Source organism: Mustela nigripes, chromosome 7, assembly GCF_022355385.1.
Source record: "Mustela nigripes isolate SB6536 chromosome 7, MUSNIG.SB6536, whole genome shotgun sequence".
NCBI classification, from domain to species: Eukaryota; Metazoa; Chordata; class Mammalia; order Carnivora; family Mustelidae; genus Mustela; species Mustela nigripes.
The window spans coordinates 124,996,782-125,014,180 of NC_081563.1; the positions used below are offsets into that span (position 1 = coordinate 124,996,782).

General features: G+C 55.7%; 1 protein-coding gene across 3 annotated transcripts in view; it reads left to right on the forward strand.

Moving 5' to 3' along the window:
- Positions 1–17,399, forward strand: part of HNF4A (hepatocyte nuclear factor 4 alpha) — a 61,150-nt gene that overhangs the window by 32,425 nt on the left and 11,326 nt on the right. The window contains exons 1-5 of one of the 3 annotated variants that reach the window (XM_059407059.1): positions 3,492–3,723; positions 7,570–7,744; positions 9,038–9,132; positions 14,097–14,203; positions 14,901–15,056. In XM_059407059.1, coding sequence (XP_059263042.1) covers positions 3,609–3,723; positions 7,570–7,744; positions 9,038–9,132; positions 14,097–14,203; positions 14,901–15,056 — 648 coding nt within the window. In that variant the 5' untranslated portion in view covers positions 3,492–3,608. Of the gene's footprint in view, positions 1–3,491; positions 3,724–7,569; positions 7,745–9,037; positions 9,133–14,096; positions 14,204–14,900; positions 15,057–17,399 lie in introns of those variants that run through there. The other 2 variants (XM_059407058.1, XM_059407060.1) reach the window with 2 other exon arrangements.

A 17,399-nucleotide genomic window follows, 5' to 3' on the forward strand; every position in this document is an offset into this window, starting at 1 on the left:
GGCAAGTCACTCTTTGTCTCTGAGCCTTAGTTTTGTCATCTGCAAAGCAGAGTGGGTAAAATGAGAGCAGTGGTGGAAGGATCTAACCACCGTACTTCACACAGAATCTCTCCAGAAACATTAGCCATTACTGTGGTTTGAGAGGAAAATGAACTGATCCAGAGTAGCGGCTCTCTTACCCGCTGTCCAGACTGAAGGCTGGGGTGCCCTGCCCACAGCTGGCTCTGAGGCAACCCCTACCCACCCCACCCTACCCCACCCCACCCCTGGCTGCCCCAGGTAAGCCCTTCTGCCCTTCTAGAGGCCTCCATCTCTCCATCTTCAAGATGAAGGAGTTGGACCTCTCAGTGAGCTCTGAGGTCCTCTGTTGTCTGCTGCGAGCATGTCCAGTGGGCTCAGACAGGCCACGGGGTGGGGCAGAGAGTGAGAGCGGGTGCTGAGCTGATGGCGTGGAGGCCTCAGGTGTGTTCGAGGCCAGGCAGGCCATCCCCAGGAGCTCTTCTGAGCAGGGGTCCTGATGGCCGCCGATCTTGAGGGTCGTCTAGTGGGTCAGGGAATCAACCACCAGTGATAATTGTCCCTGCTGCACCAGAGGCCTACACTTGGTCATTTAATGCCCACACCATCCCTGCGAAGGAGGTACCAACCCATTTATCTGATGCCAAAACTAAGGCTGGGAGGGGTGGACATATGGACTATGTCTATGATGTCATAGTTTTGGGAAGTTGGCAGTGCCTGAATTTTGGCTTAGCTCTGATTTCAAGGCCTGTAGTTTACTCTTGAAGTGGTGGTTGTGGGGGTGGGGGAGGGGGAAGGAGGTCTAAGAACGCTTATGATATTATTTAATTTAATCTTTACCACAAACTATAAGTTAGTCCCATTTACTAGTGATATCAAGGCTTCAAAAGAATAACCTGGTTGAGATCACAGAGCCAGTAGATCTTACGGTGGCGTGTCGTTCATATGAGGCACATGTATCTAGAAGATACTGTTTGGGGTCAGTTCAGGGTGAAATAGAGCAGGTCTCTAATCAATTATGCAAGTTCATGCGTGGGCAGTTGTAGTTCAAGAATGGATAAATTTACATGTGGAGTAGGTTGTGATGTGCACGATGTGGACGGGATATGACGCAGGTTCTAGACTGTGACGCATAAGCAGCGGATCATAGGTGTTGTGTGTTTGGTAAAGTGTATGTCACACTCTGTGTCCTTGGTAGCTTGTCACAGTCACAGGCAGACTGTCCATCTGGTGGTTCTCCTGTGTAACGCGTCAGGGATGTGGCATGCCACAGCCCACCCCAGTGGACCACAGACCTTACTTCATTCAATCGAAGATGTCATCTGGAGGTTGGAAAATTGTTATTTTTGTTACCAGTGAACTCTGACATGCTAATAATCACATCCCACCATTGGTAACGGGGGAGTGTGCCGCTTAGAGCTGATGAGACGCCGTGCATGTAGGTCACAGACGGCTGGCTTGTGAAAGCAGTAGTGTGTGTGTGGCCTAACCCAGGTGCCAGACAGGTGGCAGGACCCAGGGTCAGCCCTCAGGGGCCCCTCCCAAGGCTGTCCCTCCTTCTCCTATGTGTTTATCCCTCAGTCAGCTCTCCTGCCCAGCTAGCTCTATCTGGGCTACTGGAGCTGGGGTCTGATGTCCCCGGTGGGGGGGGGGGGGCATGGGAGAAACATGCCAGTAGCTGAAGTCTCCTTCGGGCCTTTGTCACATTTCTAGGTGCAGACTGTGGGATGGGGTTGGGGGAAGGTCTCTCTTCCTCCCTCCCTGGGGGTCTTGTACAACAGACAAATGGGCCAAAATCTCCCCCATTTTACAGGTGGGGAAATCGAGGCCCCGAGAGAGACACGATTTGAACAAAGTCATACGTATAGTGATAGAACTAGCTGCTCAACCCGGGTCTCCTGACATCAAGGGCAGCCTCTCTTCTCCTCCAGAACAATCACTTCCCTTTCTCAGCTCCCGGGGGGCACGATGGAGAGGGGAAGAACGAGGCTGCACAGTCCGGCGATGGGGCTTCTAGTAATCGGGAGAACGAGGAGGCTGCCGTTGCCCACCCACACACTCACACCCCCGCACGCACTGATTTGCCTGCACAGACCCCCCCCCCACCTGTTTGCTCCTTCACTGGTTCACACACGCTTTCACTAATTCACGCACTCATCCCTTGATTCGCTCCATCACTAACTCACCCCCTTGCCGTGTGCCCATCAGTGGTCTCTCTTCACCCACGCTTGCTCCAGCTGCCCGGGGAGGACAGGCTCCTCCTCTGCGCTTTCCGCCTCCTGCATTGTGACCTCCCCTCCCAGGCTCTGCGGGAAGCTCTTGGTGTCGAGGGCCCCCGTGCTGTAACGGGAAAAGGGGGGAACACGGCCCGCAGAAGGCAGGCAGGACCCGCCGCCGAATCTGCAGGGCACCTTGTTCAGAAATCATTAGGGATCTCAGCAACCGCAGAGCATTAAGCCAGACACAGGGACTGAAGTATGGGGCCCCCGTGAGTGCTCAGGTGACAGGCCCCCGAAGGCCCCTCTGAAGGAGGCTCTGGGTGGAGAGAAGAGGAAGATGACGGAAATTGGGGGAGCAGGGATGGACGCTTGATAGGACCTGCCCGATACCGACGTGTTTAACACTCAGGCCACCCTTCGGGGTCAGTTATGCCTTTTACAGAGGAGGAAACTGAGGCTCCAGGAGGAGAATCATTTACCCAAAGTCATGACTGGTAGGGGGTAGGCGCCTGAGTGTAATCCAGGCAGGCCTTGCCTCCCGCCCTTGAGGGGGGTGGGGAAATAAGTAGGAGGAGGTGAGGACATTGGGGGGGGGGGCGGCGGTGCTGAGCTGCTGGCTGCTGCGGGGGCTGGTGGTAGCCACAGGGGGGTCACGGGAATCAGGAAAGGAGAACCCCAGGTGAGTCCATGCTCCTTCGCAGGGAGTTGGGCCATGGGAGGGGGGTTCCCAGGAGGAGGATCCAAAGATTGGTGTCTGAGGCCTGGGATTTGAGTCTTTATTTCTGTGCCATGAGGCGGCTTTATCTCCTCCAGAGCATTGAGGGTAGAAGTCAATGATTTGGGAAGTTACTGAATCAGGGCATCTTGGAGGGGGGGGGCTGTCAGTGTCTCGGCCTATCATCTAGAATGCCTGACTGTGGGCGATTATGGCTTGGGGGAGCGGGTGGCTGAGTCAGGGGTCCGATGAGCGTCGGCGAGGTGGTGTGTCCGTCCTACAGAAATCCGTAACTGAGTATTGGGGGGGTTAGGGCCCCAACTGTGGTAATGGCACCTGGGTGTCCACCAGAAACCAATAAACAGCCAAATCCCTGCAGCCCCGCCCAGCCTATCCACCAGTGGGGGAGCTGATTAACCATTAACCCCCACCCCTCCCCGGCAGAGCCTCCACCCCTTCGCAGGGGCTAGGCCAAGACTCCGGGCAGATCCTCCCAGAGGAAGGTTTGAAACGCAGGAAGGCGGAGGGGGCCCCCGGGAGGAGGCGGTGGGAGGGCAGAGGGCCGGGGCTGGGGCTCTGCCCGGAGCCTTCGAGCCTTCGAGCCTTTGGGGTGGGCATCCTGGGCAGGGCGAGCGGCTGAGGGGTGGAAGGGGAGAATGCGCCTCTCCAAAACCCTCGTGGACATGGACATGGCTGACTACAGCGCGGCGCTGGATCCCGCCTACACCACCCTCGAGTTCGAGAATGTGCAAGTGTTGACCATGGGCAATGGTAGGTGGGAGCAGGTGTGCCCAGGTGTGTGGCTCGGGAGCAGGCCTGGGGCGCTCCGTGCTGCGCTGGGAGGAGAATGATAGAAGATGGCATGTCGGGCCTGGAGGTCCGGACAGGTGTCGCCAGGTGAAACAGGTGTGCCCAGGTACAGCGACCAGAGGCATTCTGGGTGAGGGGAGGCCCGCGTGGGCAGCTCTCCAGCAAAAGTAGATCCCAGGTATTCCTGTCTGCTCCCTGTTACCTCAAGGCTGTCTCTGCTCAGTGCGTCACTGGGAGCGGCGACATGACGGTGACCTCCCCCTTGGCGCCCAGCTGCGATAGTTGGGCCTGACTAGGCCCCTTCCTGCACCCTCTGGGCTTAGGTCCAGAGAGATAGAAAGGTATGCTCTGTCCCTGGAGATGCTGGATGGAGAGGCCCCACAGGGTGTCTTTGGGACTTTCCTGGGGTGAACGCCCCACTTAGAAAAAATTAGAGTTCTTAGGGAAGTTTTGTTCAATGAGATGCTGGTCAGCAGTGTGAGCTGTGGTATGCCTGTGGCCTCGTCTGGGTGTGCATGCGCGAGTTTCTGCACACCCGTGTGTGGGGGGAGAACCATCATGGCAAACGTGCGTGTGCCTCCGGGAACCCTTTTGCATATTTGCGTTAGTTTGTCTGTATGTGCCCGTTCTTTGGTTTCCATTTGTATTTGATCACTGCGTGTGTTCGCTGGTGTCTCGAGAGGTGTGTGTGCTTGTCTTGCTTCTGTCCGGAAGCAACAGTGAGTGTGTGTCCGTGTATCTGCGGAAGTTTGCGCACAGGCTGCGCGCTCTGTGCTTTCTGGTCGTTTGTCCTCTGCGGGCATTCTGCCTTGTGCCCCGGTTTGTCCCTGCTCCTGTCCTAGTGCACGTTCCTGGACTGGGGGGTGATCCGTACTCTCTCGTAACCTCCATTATGGAGACATGGAGGATATGCAAGGGGTCGGTCCTGACATTTGCCAAAGGAGAGTCCCCTGAGCTGCACGTCCCTTTCTCTCTGAGCTGGTGTTGTGGCCTGCACTGTGTCACTCCCCGGGTTTATAGATTTGCTTGCACATCACCAAGAGTACATCTGAAACTGGGTTGAGAGGTTCTCCTCCCCAAGGAGGTAGGGGGAGAGAAGAAGCCTGGAAGCCAGGAAGCTTCTAGAGGGGAAAGATCCTAAGCCAGCCTCAAATAAGGTGTGTGGCAGGGGACCAAAGCCAGCCTGCCCCCTGCCCTCCTTCCGTGGCTCTGTGGCTTCAGCCAGGGTCTGTAATGCTTGTGGTCAGTTTGGCTTAGTAAGAAAGATGTGACTGCATTGCCCGTGGTCAGCCTCACCAGCTGCTCACCTGTTCCTGCCATCCGCTTACTGTGCCACCTCGGGCATGTCATATCCCCTAGCTTGGCCTCTCCGTCTTCTGCAAAATGGGTTCAATCACCTCAGGCCTGCTGGCCGGCCAGCTCTGCAGAGCATCCATGGAAGGGAGTTCAGGGAAAATCACAGCAAATGGTGAACAAGAAGCTTCTGCACCAGGCAGGGTGTCGTGTGACCCCGTGGGGACATTATGTGCTGTCATACTCCTGGCCACTGTCTAGCCCTAGACTACTTCCTAGGGCCAGCCCTGTCACCCCTTCAGAGCCTGCACCTCCCTATGTCACGTGTGCCCTAGGTGGAAGCCACCCCTGGGTGTCCCTTCAGTAGCACAGCCTCGGGCTCGGGGGCCAGAAAGATCTGGGCTCAAAGTCTGGCATACACCCTTCCTACCTATGAGAACTCTGCCAGCCAGCCTCCTCTCTGAGCTTCTGTTTCCTCATCTGTCAAACGGGGTACAGAATAGCACCTGCTTCCTGTGCTAACCAGAGGATTCGGTAAGATGAGATGCCTGATGCCCGGCCTTGGTAGCTGGGCCTCACCCACCATGAGTCGTCTCAAGAGCACTGGGCATCCGTCAGGAGGTCTGTGTTCCCCACTGGCCTTGGAAAGGGTGTGAGTGTTGGCATCACATTTTACATTCCTCCTGAGCTGGGGGTTCCAGCACTCCATGGATATTTCCCCATCTGTCTCCCGCTCCTGATTTGGAAGCACCAGCAACAGCAGGGACTTTGCTTACCAGAGGCCCCTGCAGACATCCCAGCAAGGGCAGCCCAGGCCAGAGTCGTCCAACACACCTGGACTGTAAATCTGGCTCCTCCGCTTAGCAGGAGTGGGATGACCCTGGGCAGGTCACAGGTCCTCCCTGAGCCTCGGTGTTCTCACCCAGAGAATGGGGCCTGTCTGCCGAATGCAGCGGTAAGATGATAAACTCAATAGCACCCAGCCCCTTCTGCGCAGGGCGGAGGATCCCCCGCCCCGCCAGGCTCCCTGAACAGCCAGGAGTTGTGGGGTCATAACCTCTCCAGGGGTTGAGGGAAGTGAGGCTGAGGGAGAAAGGGCACCAACATAGCTTAACAATTATCCCCATCTCCGGGAATAATTCACCAAGTGGAGGGGGCTGAGCTCTGGGCACCTCAGGAACCTAGGAGATGTTAGCTGGATGATGGCAGAGTCAAGACATGGCGGGGTCCACTTACGCATGAAGGCTCCATGTCCTCTGCTCCGGGAATTTGATTCTGCAGGAAAGCTTTCCCTGCGCGAATCCTGATACAGTGCTTTTTATGTACCAAGCATGTCACCTACATCGACCCACTGAATCTCCCTACAGTCTTTGGGGATGATTATGCATCCTGTTTCCCATGCGAAGAAACAAAGACATGGAGGGGTGAACTCATGCAGCCCACGTCACCCGGCTAAGAAGTAGGCCAGCTCAGACTGAAGCTTGGCAGAAGGGCTGTAGCATGGGTGCCCTTAACTGTAGCACAAGGCCCCTCTGGTTCTCAGTGCGGTGTTCCCAGGAAGTCAAGGTCAGATTTGGGGTATCCACAAAAACCCATCTGCATATGACTGTGTGGTATGCATATGTGTGCATTTTTCTGGGGAGATGGTCCATGGCATCGATCATCTTCTCCAAGAGGTCTAGCCTTGATGAAAGGCCTGCTTACACAAAGAGGGTTCCGCTGCTGAAATTAAAAAAAAAACTTGCAAATCAGAACAGTTGAACCCCTGCCTTTTACAGTTAGGGATACTGAGGCCCAAGGGGACTCGAAGAGAGGTAAAGGGACTTGCCCAAGGTCACAGGTCTGTTAGTGGCGACATCAGCACTGGCACCACAGGACCCCAAGCACTCTGTCCAAGATCTTTGCTGCCTGTTTCTTATCTCCCCTCTCAGACTTACATAGATGCATAGATGCTTTCGCCTCTGACATAGGTGGTATTTGAAAGATGCCCAGAAACTTGCCCTTACCTGCTCCCAGGAGGACAGATGGGCCGCTGTCCTTGGTGCATTTCTTCCTGTTCCCTGGGAGAGTCTGTGAAGCCTCTGGATACACTGAGAAATGAGGGACAGGACCTAAGCAAATGCCAGGGGCTGTCCCTTCCACAGCCCCCTCTGCCCAGTCATTCGGGTCTGTAAACGTCAGAGGCATCGTAGGGGGTGATCAGGTTTTCATTACTTCCCAGAGAAAACAGGGCTTAGCAGTCTGTACCATGGAGTAGCAGACCCTCACAGATGACTCTGTGAACTCATTGTCACAACCATCCCTAAGTAACAGACGTAAAACAGGAGTTCCAAAATGCCGAGGGACTTGCCCAAGGTCATTGCAGGAATGGGAACAGCACCCAGGTCCGGATGAGGCTGAAGGCCTGGGAGGGGGCGGTGGAGATCCCCATAATGCTCATATTGGTTTCTGTACCTAAGCCACCAGGGGAGCAGGGCCCCTCCTGAGTCCTCACTCTTGTCTCCTCTGGTGCAGACACATCCCCATCAGAAGGTGCCAACCTCAATGCACCCAACAGCCTGGGCGTCAGCGCCTTGTGTGCCATCTGTGGGGACCGGGCCACAGGGAAGCACTACGGTGCCTCAAGCTGTGACGGTTGCAAGGGCTTCTTCCGGAGGAGCGTGAGAAAGAACCACATGTACTCCTGCAGGTGAGGAGCCCCTGCTTGGAGCCTTGATTTCTCTAGCTAAGAAGTGGGTACACTTGGGCTGCTGATGTTCCCCAGAGTCTGTCTGCCCCCTGACTAGGTCCCAGAAACGTCTGCCTTCTGAGGCCTTAAAGCTTCCTCTGGTTTCTTAGGCCTCAGGGATCTAGATGGGAACATGCATCTAGGAACCTCATTCACTGATCATAAAGCTACCAGCTGCCCTTTACTGAGCACTTACTATATGCCAGGCATACCGAGTCTTTGTATGTACTTAACTGGCCCTACAAGCCCATCGTTATTTTCCTGTTTAGCAAATGAGGATCCATGAGGCTTGGGACCAAGCTGCTTCTGAAGCCTCAGAGGGTGGGGCCCATCCCACAACCTGGTGCTTTTCCTGTGACAAATAGGGGATTGGCCCCAGGCCTTTCTACCTACCCCACACCTCCCATTCGGAGAAACAACAATAATAAAATAATAGCATTCAGAGGCGCCTGGGTGGCTCAGTCCCTCAGTCGGTTAAGCGGCTGCCTTCCACTCAGGTCATGATCCCAGGGTCCTGGGATAGAGCCCTGCATCGGACTCCCTCCTCAGCAGAAAGTCTGCTTCTCTCTCTCCCACTGCCCTGCTTGCATTCTCTAGAGAGAGAATTATTATGAAATAAATGAAATATAAATGAATAAATAGGATTTGGTTACGAGGAGTTGCCATTTGCAGACGCACTGCGGGTGTCATCCACATATCTTCTCATTTCCATCTGTCAACACGCCTCTGACATGGTTGCTATGATTCTTCCCATTTTATAGATGAGGAAGCTGTGGCTTGGGGAGGGCCAGGAATCTGTCCAAGGTCATCCAGCTTGAATCAGCGGCAGAGCCCCTGTTGACACTCAAGTCTCCACCCTTTGTCACCGTGGGTCACTGCCTCTGTTTACAGCCCCTCCAGAGAGTCACTTGGCCAACCAGGTACTGACTCTGAGCCATAAGCAGGAGGCTGCTGTAGCTCTGGACTTTCCTAGAACGTGGTAGAGAGTGCAGTGCCCTGGTCCTTGAAGGACTAGAGTTTCCAACTCAGTTCTACCATCAGGCTGAGTGATCCTGGGCTACGTGTCACCTCTCTGAGCCTCAGCAGGAAAGGGCGGGCTTCTTCGAGAGTCCCAGGGGCTGACTCATGGTTAGCATGACTCCCATGATGAAGGCAGGGAGGCTGGGAGTCAAGGCCAGGTTGGCCAATGCTCTAGCTCGGCCGGGGACTGGACGGCTGTCCCTGCCGCATCCAACCCTCCAAGCTTCTCCCCAGGTTCAGTCGGCAGTGTGTGGTGGACAAAGACAAGAGGAACCAGTGCCGTTACTGCAGGCTTAAGAAGTGCTTCCGGGCTGGCATGAAGAAGGAAGGTGAGCCTCGGCCCTCCCCCTCCCCCCACCTCCACCCTCATCCCCACCCCCCACAGCCCCACCTGCACCCACTCCAGCCGGGATAGGCGGGTACAAGTATGGCCACCCTTTATGACTGGGTGACAGGCCCCTGGCGTAAGTGGCGAATGGCTGAGAGGAGGGAGGACCTGGCAATCTGGCCACAGGGCGGGACTGGGCTTGGTCTTGAGAACGAGATAAGCGCTCACTCCTGGCTACTCTGGTTCCCAGCCCTCACCACCCCTATCTGCCCCACAGCCGCGGGCATGGGCAGCCCAGTCGGGTGTTTTCTCTTCATACACTATTGCAAACAGGAAGAGAGCAGAGAATGTCTGTGTGCCTGCCACCTAGGCTCAGCAAATGTGGACAGTAGTGGGGGAGGGGGTCTCTCTTCCTGAGCTTCCTGCCCCAGGGGCGGTGCCCCTGTTCCTTAGTCTTCACTCTCCAGTGTCTGGTGACCCCAGGTTTTCACATTCTGCAGAGCAGGAACGAGGTGTCAGGCTTGCCCTGGGTGGAGGCAGGGAGCACGTTTATAAGTTTATAAAAAGTTCAGGGCTCCTGGGTGGCTCCGTGGGTTAAGCCTCTACCTTCGGCTGGGGTCATGGTCTTAGGGTCCTGGGATTAGGCCCCACATCAGGCTCTCTGCTCCGTGGGGAGCCTGCCTCTCTGCCTATTTGTGATCTCTTTCTGTCAAAATAAGTAAATAAAATTAAAAAAAAAAAAAAAAAAAAGTTCTCTCCAGGCCTCCTGTAACCAGCAGATGCCAGGCACCAGGCTGGGCTTTTCTACAAGTGACACAGCACCCTATGTGGCTGGCACCATTGTCGCTCCCCATTTTCCTGGCTGTGGGGACTGAGGCCCAGAACAGGTCCAAAACTTACCTGAGGCCCCACAGCTTTGCACCCAATGCTTCAGACTAGAGTTGGGTTCTGCCCGGCGATACCTGATGCCGCCTCCTTTATGACCTCCAGATCTCAGGGACAGCCCGAGCTCAGGAAGCAGAAATCCTTTAACTACTTCATTTCCTGCTCCCCTCTGCTCACCTCCCCCAGCTCGGGCACCAGGCCCTCACTCCTCACCCGCAGCTGTGGCACACCAGCCGGGCCCGTGGCCCAGCCCCGTACACACACCCAGCCCAGGGCAGGAACCTGGGACCAGCCTGCCCGAGCTGCCCGTGAGGGAGGGTCTCTGGTCTCTCTGGTCTTGCTTTGAGCTCCTGAGTCCTATTGGGAACTTGGACCTGCTGATCCCTGTGAGGCACTGGGTGGGCTCCAAGGCCCCTTCCTGCTGCGTCTCCACAATGGTAGCACCCAGCTCTTGGGGGAAGGGGGGTCCCGGTGGGGGAGGGGCCTTTTCAAAGGGCAACCTTCTCCACCCTCCTACTTCCCAGTCTTCAGTGGGGTTGAGTCCCTCTCCTCCAAGTCGGGTGCCACTTTGTGGAATGAGGAATGTGAGAAACTGGACTAGAACCTGCGCACGGGCAGCAGGAGACAAGGAAAAAAACGAGCGTCCGGTCTAGGGGCCTCACGCTCTGTGGTTCTCACGGCTGGGGGCTTTGTTCCCCCCACAGCCCAAGGTGTCAGGTTCGAGAGCATGAAGCTCTCATGGTAAAATTTCAGGCCTTGTGACAGGCAGGCAGGAAAAGGATTGGTAGCCTTCCTAGGCTGGACAGGGCCTGGCGCCTGCCTGTGGTCTCTTATTTCTCTTGCTAAACATCCAGAATCACTAATGTGTCAATTGAGAAATATTTCTTCTGACTCTGGTTTTCCCATCTGTAAAATTAGGTGGCTATAATGAAGCCTTCCAGCTCTGGGAGTCCAGCCACCCACTCACTGATCTACCTGTCCCCCTGGGGGCATGTGTGTTTGTTCCCTGGTCCCCTGCCTGAGCTGCCAAGGAGGGAGCAGTCCCGTGTCCTGGCTCCTGGAGAGAGAGGGAGAGCCCCAGGCCATTCTGCCTTAGCTAGCCTTGAAAATAGCCCCAGCTTCTCAGCTCAGGGAAGGAGGCTTTCGGCCAGGAGGATGGGAGCCTTGGCTGATGGCAAGTGAGCGAGCTAGTCAGTGTTGATGCTCTTTGTGTGTCTCAGTTAACTGGAAGAAGGTGATACTGACAGTTGTGTGGTTGCTTCAAGAATAGGCCTGGGGGCCATGGTGTTTGGTCCTCATGGCGGTCAAGCTCCAGGAGGAAGAAGTATTACCCATTCTACCGAAGTCTTATTGTCCCGACACCCCTCATCCAGCTGGTGGGAAGTCCCCAAAGCCCAGAGAGATTCTTGGCCAAAGCCTCCGTGATCAGGAAGGTTGGGACAAGTTTTCATTTCTCTTCTCTGATAGCTTTAAGATTCAGGAATTGGAACCCAGGAGTGGTCCATGACCACGGGAAGGCCTGCACTGCCAACAGAATTGATGGACTGGCTGGGTGGAGGCGAGGTCACCAAATCGACCCCCTCCCTGCTTTACAGATGGGGACATTCAAGTCAGGCAGGTGATGTGATCGGGTGGAGGCAGGCTCCCCTGAGCTGGGCATGCACCAAGCTCCCTGAACTGATACTGGGAGGGCTTGGCCTGGGGGCATCATCTCTGATCTAGAAACTCCCCTAGACCACAGGCAAGGGCTCCTAATCCCACAGGCCTGTGAGCCTTGGCCAGAGCGTGTTCCATGGTGGTCAGAAGTGGGTTCCCTGAAGGGGCAAAGACTCTGGGGGAGTAAACTGGGGGTCAGTGGGCCCAACAGCAGGTCTTGAATTCTGTCGTATAACCTCAGACAATGGCTACTGGGACTCAGCTGGCAGACCCAGAACAAGTGCCCAGCCCCTAGACAGAAGCCCACCCAGGAAGCCAGGCCGGGGGTGCAGGAGGTACAGGCTGGTGGTGGGCCATGGGGCGTTCTGATGGGCCCTTCCTCAGAACCCCGGCCCAGCCCCTCCCCGGGCCCCGTCCAGGGGTTCTCTGGGAAGACAGGCTCATCCTCCTCTTCCTCCGGCCAGGTCGGTTAATATTCAATAGGAGTTACATTAGGTCCCCGACCCTGCTAATACTGAGCAAACATTTGGAGAACATCATTCCGTGACTGCGCTCGCGCTGGGTACTGATAACACGGGCTAACCTTGGGGAGCCCAATCCGCAGCTGCTGACAGCAGCCCTTTTATTGGGCCCGCCTCCCATCGGCGCCCTGGTGGGTGCGGGCCGGTGCTGGCCGCTGAGGCTGGGAGGGGTGTCCTCGGGCAGGGCCGCCACGTGTGCAGGGGAGTGGCCCCAGGGGCTGGCTCTGGCCAGGGTGGTGGGAGTCAGGAGAGATTTCTGACCTAGAGACCCGTCTCCTATCCCGCTCATGCCGGGGCTCGGTCTCTGCTGTCTGGCTTTCATTCTCTGATTTCAGCCATGTGTGAAATCAAGAGAAAGTTGAATGGCGGCCATGTGGACGTTCCATTGAGAAATCAGAGCTTCCTTCACTCGCTCAATCAGCATTTCTTGAGCACCTGCTGTGAGCCAAGCCCTATGCTAGTCACTGGGGCTACAGCCGTGAACAACAGAGTTCTAGCTTTCTGGAGCTTTCCTTCCCATCGAGAGACAGAGAGTAAGGGAATGAGCAAGAGATTGTATAGGAAGGGCCCCCAAAGGGAAGGAAAGCAGGAGAGTTGAAGGGCAAAGCCTGAGGAAGGGAGCGCCACGCCAGCAGGGTGGTCAGAGTGGGTGTCTCTGAGAAGGTGACATGTGCACGGAGCCAGGCGGCCAAGCAAAGCAGCAGCGAAGCTGTGGGGGGCAGAATCCCAGGCCGTGGGGCAGCAGCGGCTTGGCAGGCCGTGTGGGGTTAGAGACGAAGGGCCGTCATGAGGGGTTCCATCCGCGTGAGATGGGGAGTCACTGGTTTTGAGCAGTGGGGGCACAGGACTGAGTTGGGTCGTAGCAGATCGCGTTGACTCGGACAGGTGCCCAGATGGTCAGGGTGAGGCCAGAAGCAAAGAGACCTGAGCCTGAGCTGCTCCTGGGAAGAGGCAGCAGGGCCCAGCCCGGAGCTGGGGGTTCTGGATGGAATGTGGGCCCGTGAGAGAAGGAGAGATGGACAGGCTTATAGATGGGGAAACTGAGGCGCCTGAGGGAGGATGTGATCTGTACCAGCACACAGAGAGTGAGTGGCAAGTTCCAGGCAGGCACCCCGGTCTCCTGCCATCTTGCCCTCCCTCCTGCCAGCCTCAGCAAAGCCTCATTCCAAGGTGGGGGCCCTTGGACTCCAGGGGATGAGGCCAGAGCCTCTGTCTCATGTCTTAGGCCAGGACTGACATGGATAGGGAGACAGGGAGGTGTGGGGGCCCAGTAGATGGAGGCCCAGGGCTCTGAGTTCCTGGAGGAGAGTCCATGGTGGGGCAGGAGGGAGCCAGGGGTTTTCTGTGCTGTCTCTGAGTGGGTTGGCCTCCTGCTGATGGAGAAGACTATCAGGGCAGGTGGGGGCCTCCAAGTCCCTTTTCCAGGCCTTCTGTCTGGGTGTTCGGCAATCCCTGAGCCATCTCCATGTCACCCAAAACCATTCATTTTCCTTGTTTTACACACTTTCATCTGGAATAAAAGGGACCCTTTTCCAAACCAGGGCTTAAAAATCTGTCATCTAGATATATCTATCTCAAACCCTCTGCCAAGGCATCACCGTGTTGCATCCCTCCAGGGACGAGGGGATCACTCCCACCGCACCGCATTGTGTTGGGGGCAGTTCTGGTGCTTAGAAGGTTCTTCCATAGGCTGGGCTGGAATCCATCGGCCCTCATTCCCACATGCTACTCCAGGCTCTGCCCCCCGGATCCCGCTCCTTCCACCTCCAACCATGTTTCCTTTACTCCAAGTCAGCCCTACAGTATCTCCCCATATCCCCCATCTGTTCCTCGGCAGTCGGGACCACTCTTCCCTTCACTCCATCCCTGTCCCCACACCTCACCTCTCTGTGCCTCCTCACAGCTGTGCAGAATGAGCGGGACCGGATCAGCACTCGCCGGTCAAGCTATGAAGACAGCAGCCTGCCCTCCATCAACGCTTTGCTGCAGGCCGAGGTCCTGTCCCAGCAGGTATCAGGATGACCCTCTTGACCCACGTGGCGATCCCCCATACCAAAGAGGAATCTCGCCTCCACCCCTGTACTCCCCAGCCAGGCCCTGGAGCAGCAGCTAGAAGGGCCCTGGAATATCACAAAAGGGAAACTGAGCCAGTTCTGTAGCAAAGACACCACTGGGACCCAGGTCTGGCCCTCTGTGGCACTTTCTAGTTCATCCTTTTGCATGCATTCCATGGGCCAGACAGAGTCGACTTTCATTGAGGGCCTGAGATCATCAGTCTAGCCCTAAGAGAACAGATTAATGGACAATTAGATTAGCAAACGGGCTCAGCCCATTTCTTGCCGTGTGACCTTGGGCAAGTCACAACACCTCTCTGAGTTGTGTTTTGTTCACCTGTCAGATGAGAATGATGATTTTTGCCCTGAGCTGAAAGGTTCTTTGGACTTCCAAGGAGCCTGGCAGAGGAGGAAGTGGGGGCAGGCCGCCAGCGGAGGCTCAGGGGGAGCCCCCTTCCTCATATCCGCCTTCTTCAGCATCCTTCCTTCTCTCCCTTTGCCCCCGAGCTCCCTCCTGAGCTGAAAGACATCCACAGTCCATCTTCCCTTTTCCAGACAGGGAAACTGTCTTGGTGGGGGGGGCACTCTGCGCAGGGAGCAGAGACTGTAGGGAGGGCCTGACCACCCCCAGCATTGTCCTGCACTCCTCCTAGATCACCTCCCCCGTCTCTGGGATCAATGGAGACATTCGAGCGAAAAAGATTGCCAGCATCGCTGACGTGTGCGAGTCCATGAAGGAGCAGCTGCTGGTGCTCGTTGAGTGGGCCAAGTACATCCCTGCCTTCTGCGAGCTCCCTCTGGATGACCAGGTGAGCGCCAACACTCTGGGGGCAATGGTGACACTGGGTGGGTGGGTCCTGCTGGCCCCCCTGGGGTACAGCCTTGGATTGGTTTGATTCTCTTTAATGGAACACATGTGGTGCTCATGTGTGCGCAGAGCTGTTTAAATGTGTACGTACCTTAACTCATTTGATCCATCCAGCAGCCATATGAGTTAGGTACTGTTAGCATTCCCATCTTATAGGTGATGCAGTTGGGGCACAGAGAAGTTAAGTGACTTGCTCAAGGCCACACAGCTAGTATCCAGCACAGCCGGGATTAGAACACTGTGCATGCCGGTGTACTTTGGTAGGCAAGCTCCAAAGTCCAGGCTCCTGGCCGCTGCACTCCTGCACCAGACAGCTCTCCTGGGAGCATGTGGACAGGGCCCCAGAGCCACGGATCCTGAGAGCTGAGCTTGAGCCCTGGCTCAGAGACTGGTGCTCTGTGTGATCTGGGACAAATGATCCCCTCTCTCTGAGTCTCAGTTTTCTTATCTGTAAAGTGGGAATTACGATGTCCTTTAACTCATGTAATGGAACATCGACATCCTGGCCCAGGCCACAGCCAGCCTCCCTGAGAATCACTTTCATTCCTGTATCCCACCAAGATGGTTTAATTGAGCTTTCTGTTTCCCAAAGTATCTTCTTTCGAATACCAACACCGTCCTGGGGGTGTGGGTAAGGAATAGGTTGGAGCAGCAGGGTCCACGTCTGAGGAAAGATGAGTTTCTGAGATACTGCAAGCAATCGCTCCTGGCCAGGCACATCCTAGGGGTCTCCTGTCTGGAGGGACTGTCAGACTGGGTCAGCTTCTCAGCTCAGAGGGAAGCTGGGGCGATGCCCCAGACATCAGCTCCCAGTGCATTGCTTCCCTGTTCTGCACACCTGCACCACATACTGACAATGCATGTAGTCTATGAAGGTTTCTGAGCAGTCCTTCAGGCAAGGAAGCTGCTGAACTTGGTGGGACCCAGGGCTCTCAGACTCCCTGAAGCCCCAGACTCTTGGAACACCTGTTAGTATCCTACGGTGGGGAGCACTGTGGAAACACTGGTTCGGCTGGTTCTCACCCTCCTACTGGGGCCTGGGTCGGATGCTGTGTCTCGTGGGTCCCTCCCTGCTTTGGGAGCGATGACAGGCCGGGGATCTTGGCCAAGTTGCCCCTGCCTTTTCCAGTGTTCCTTGTGTGCTGGGCCTGGTCCCCTCTGCTCGTGAGTCTATATTAATGTTTAATCCCTTCTGTTCCTTCCCAGGGGCTCAGCAGGGCAATAAGATACCCCCAAGCTAAGCAATTGTTAACTTCGATTTCCCACCCAAACCGCCCTGGCTGGGGCTCAGAGCATTCTTAGAGAGCAGTGATGGGTGGCCAGCAACACAGGACAATCATTAACACCCCCCCCCAATGCCGCCTGCCCACCCCAGGAATAGCCGCCATGTCAGGAGGGTTCCCAGCTCCCCATTCATGATATATAAGGACCCCATCTTGCCCAAGAGAGTTGGGACACACCTGGGAGAATTGGGGGGCACTCTCCTTCAAAGGATACCCCAGATCTATCAGTACTGCCCCAGGAACCACTTTCCAAGTTTATTCACTCCTTGATTTGTTTTGGCCATTAACCCATTGACAACCTAGGAGGCTGGGTAGCATCGAATAAAGGGGCCAAGGTCTAGCGAAGGTTGCAGAGCAAGGCAGCCAGGGGCTGGGAATTCCTTCCGGGGCTTCTGCCCCTGGGTTTGAGAGCCACTGGGCAGGGTCAGTGACAAAAGCCCTGCACAGTCCCCGGTGATTGGCTTCCCTTGTCCTCATCATGGGAAGTGGCCCCTCATCTGCAAGGCTAATGTCATTCTCCTCCTCCTTGTCATCCTTCCAGGATGGAACCCTAGGAGGACAGATGAAGAAAGGCAGGTCGCTGCAAGATCTGGAGAGGGAGTTCACAAGTTTGTCCATTCATTCATTCATTCATTCACCCATGCCTTCCTTTCTTCATTCAAATAAATATTTATTGAATGTTTACTATGTTATGTGCCAGCGGCCTTCCGTGCCCTAGGCAATGCCATCTCCTTAGAGTGACTTCTCTGACCTCTGCATCTAATGTAGCCCCTCTTGTCCCATCACTCTTTATCACATGACTCTCCCCCCTCCCCCCATCCTTCCTTCCTACGAAGTGCCTGTCACTTACTAGGCACTTAACTTTTGATGACTGAATGAATGAACAGAGGCATTTTTACTTCCTAGCCTAGCCTGCTATAAAAGCTTCAGAATTCCCCAACCCAACCTTGCAGACAAGATCCTTGAGGCCTCCAGCTGGCTCCTACTTTTACCAGCTGCTG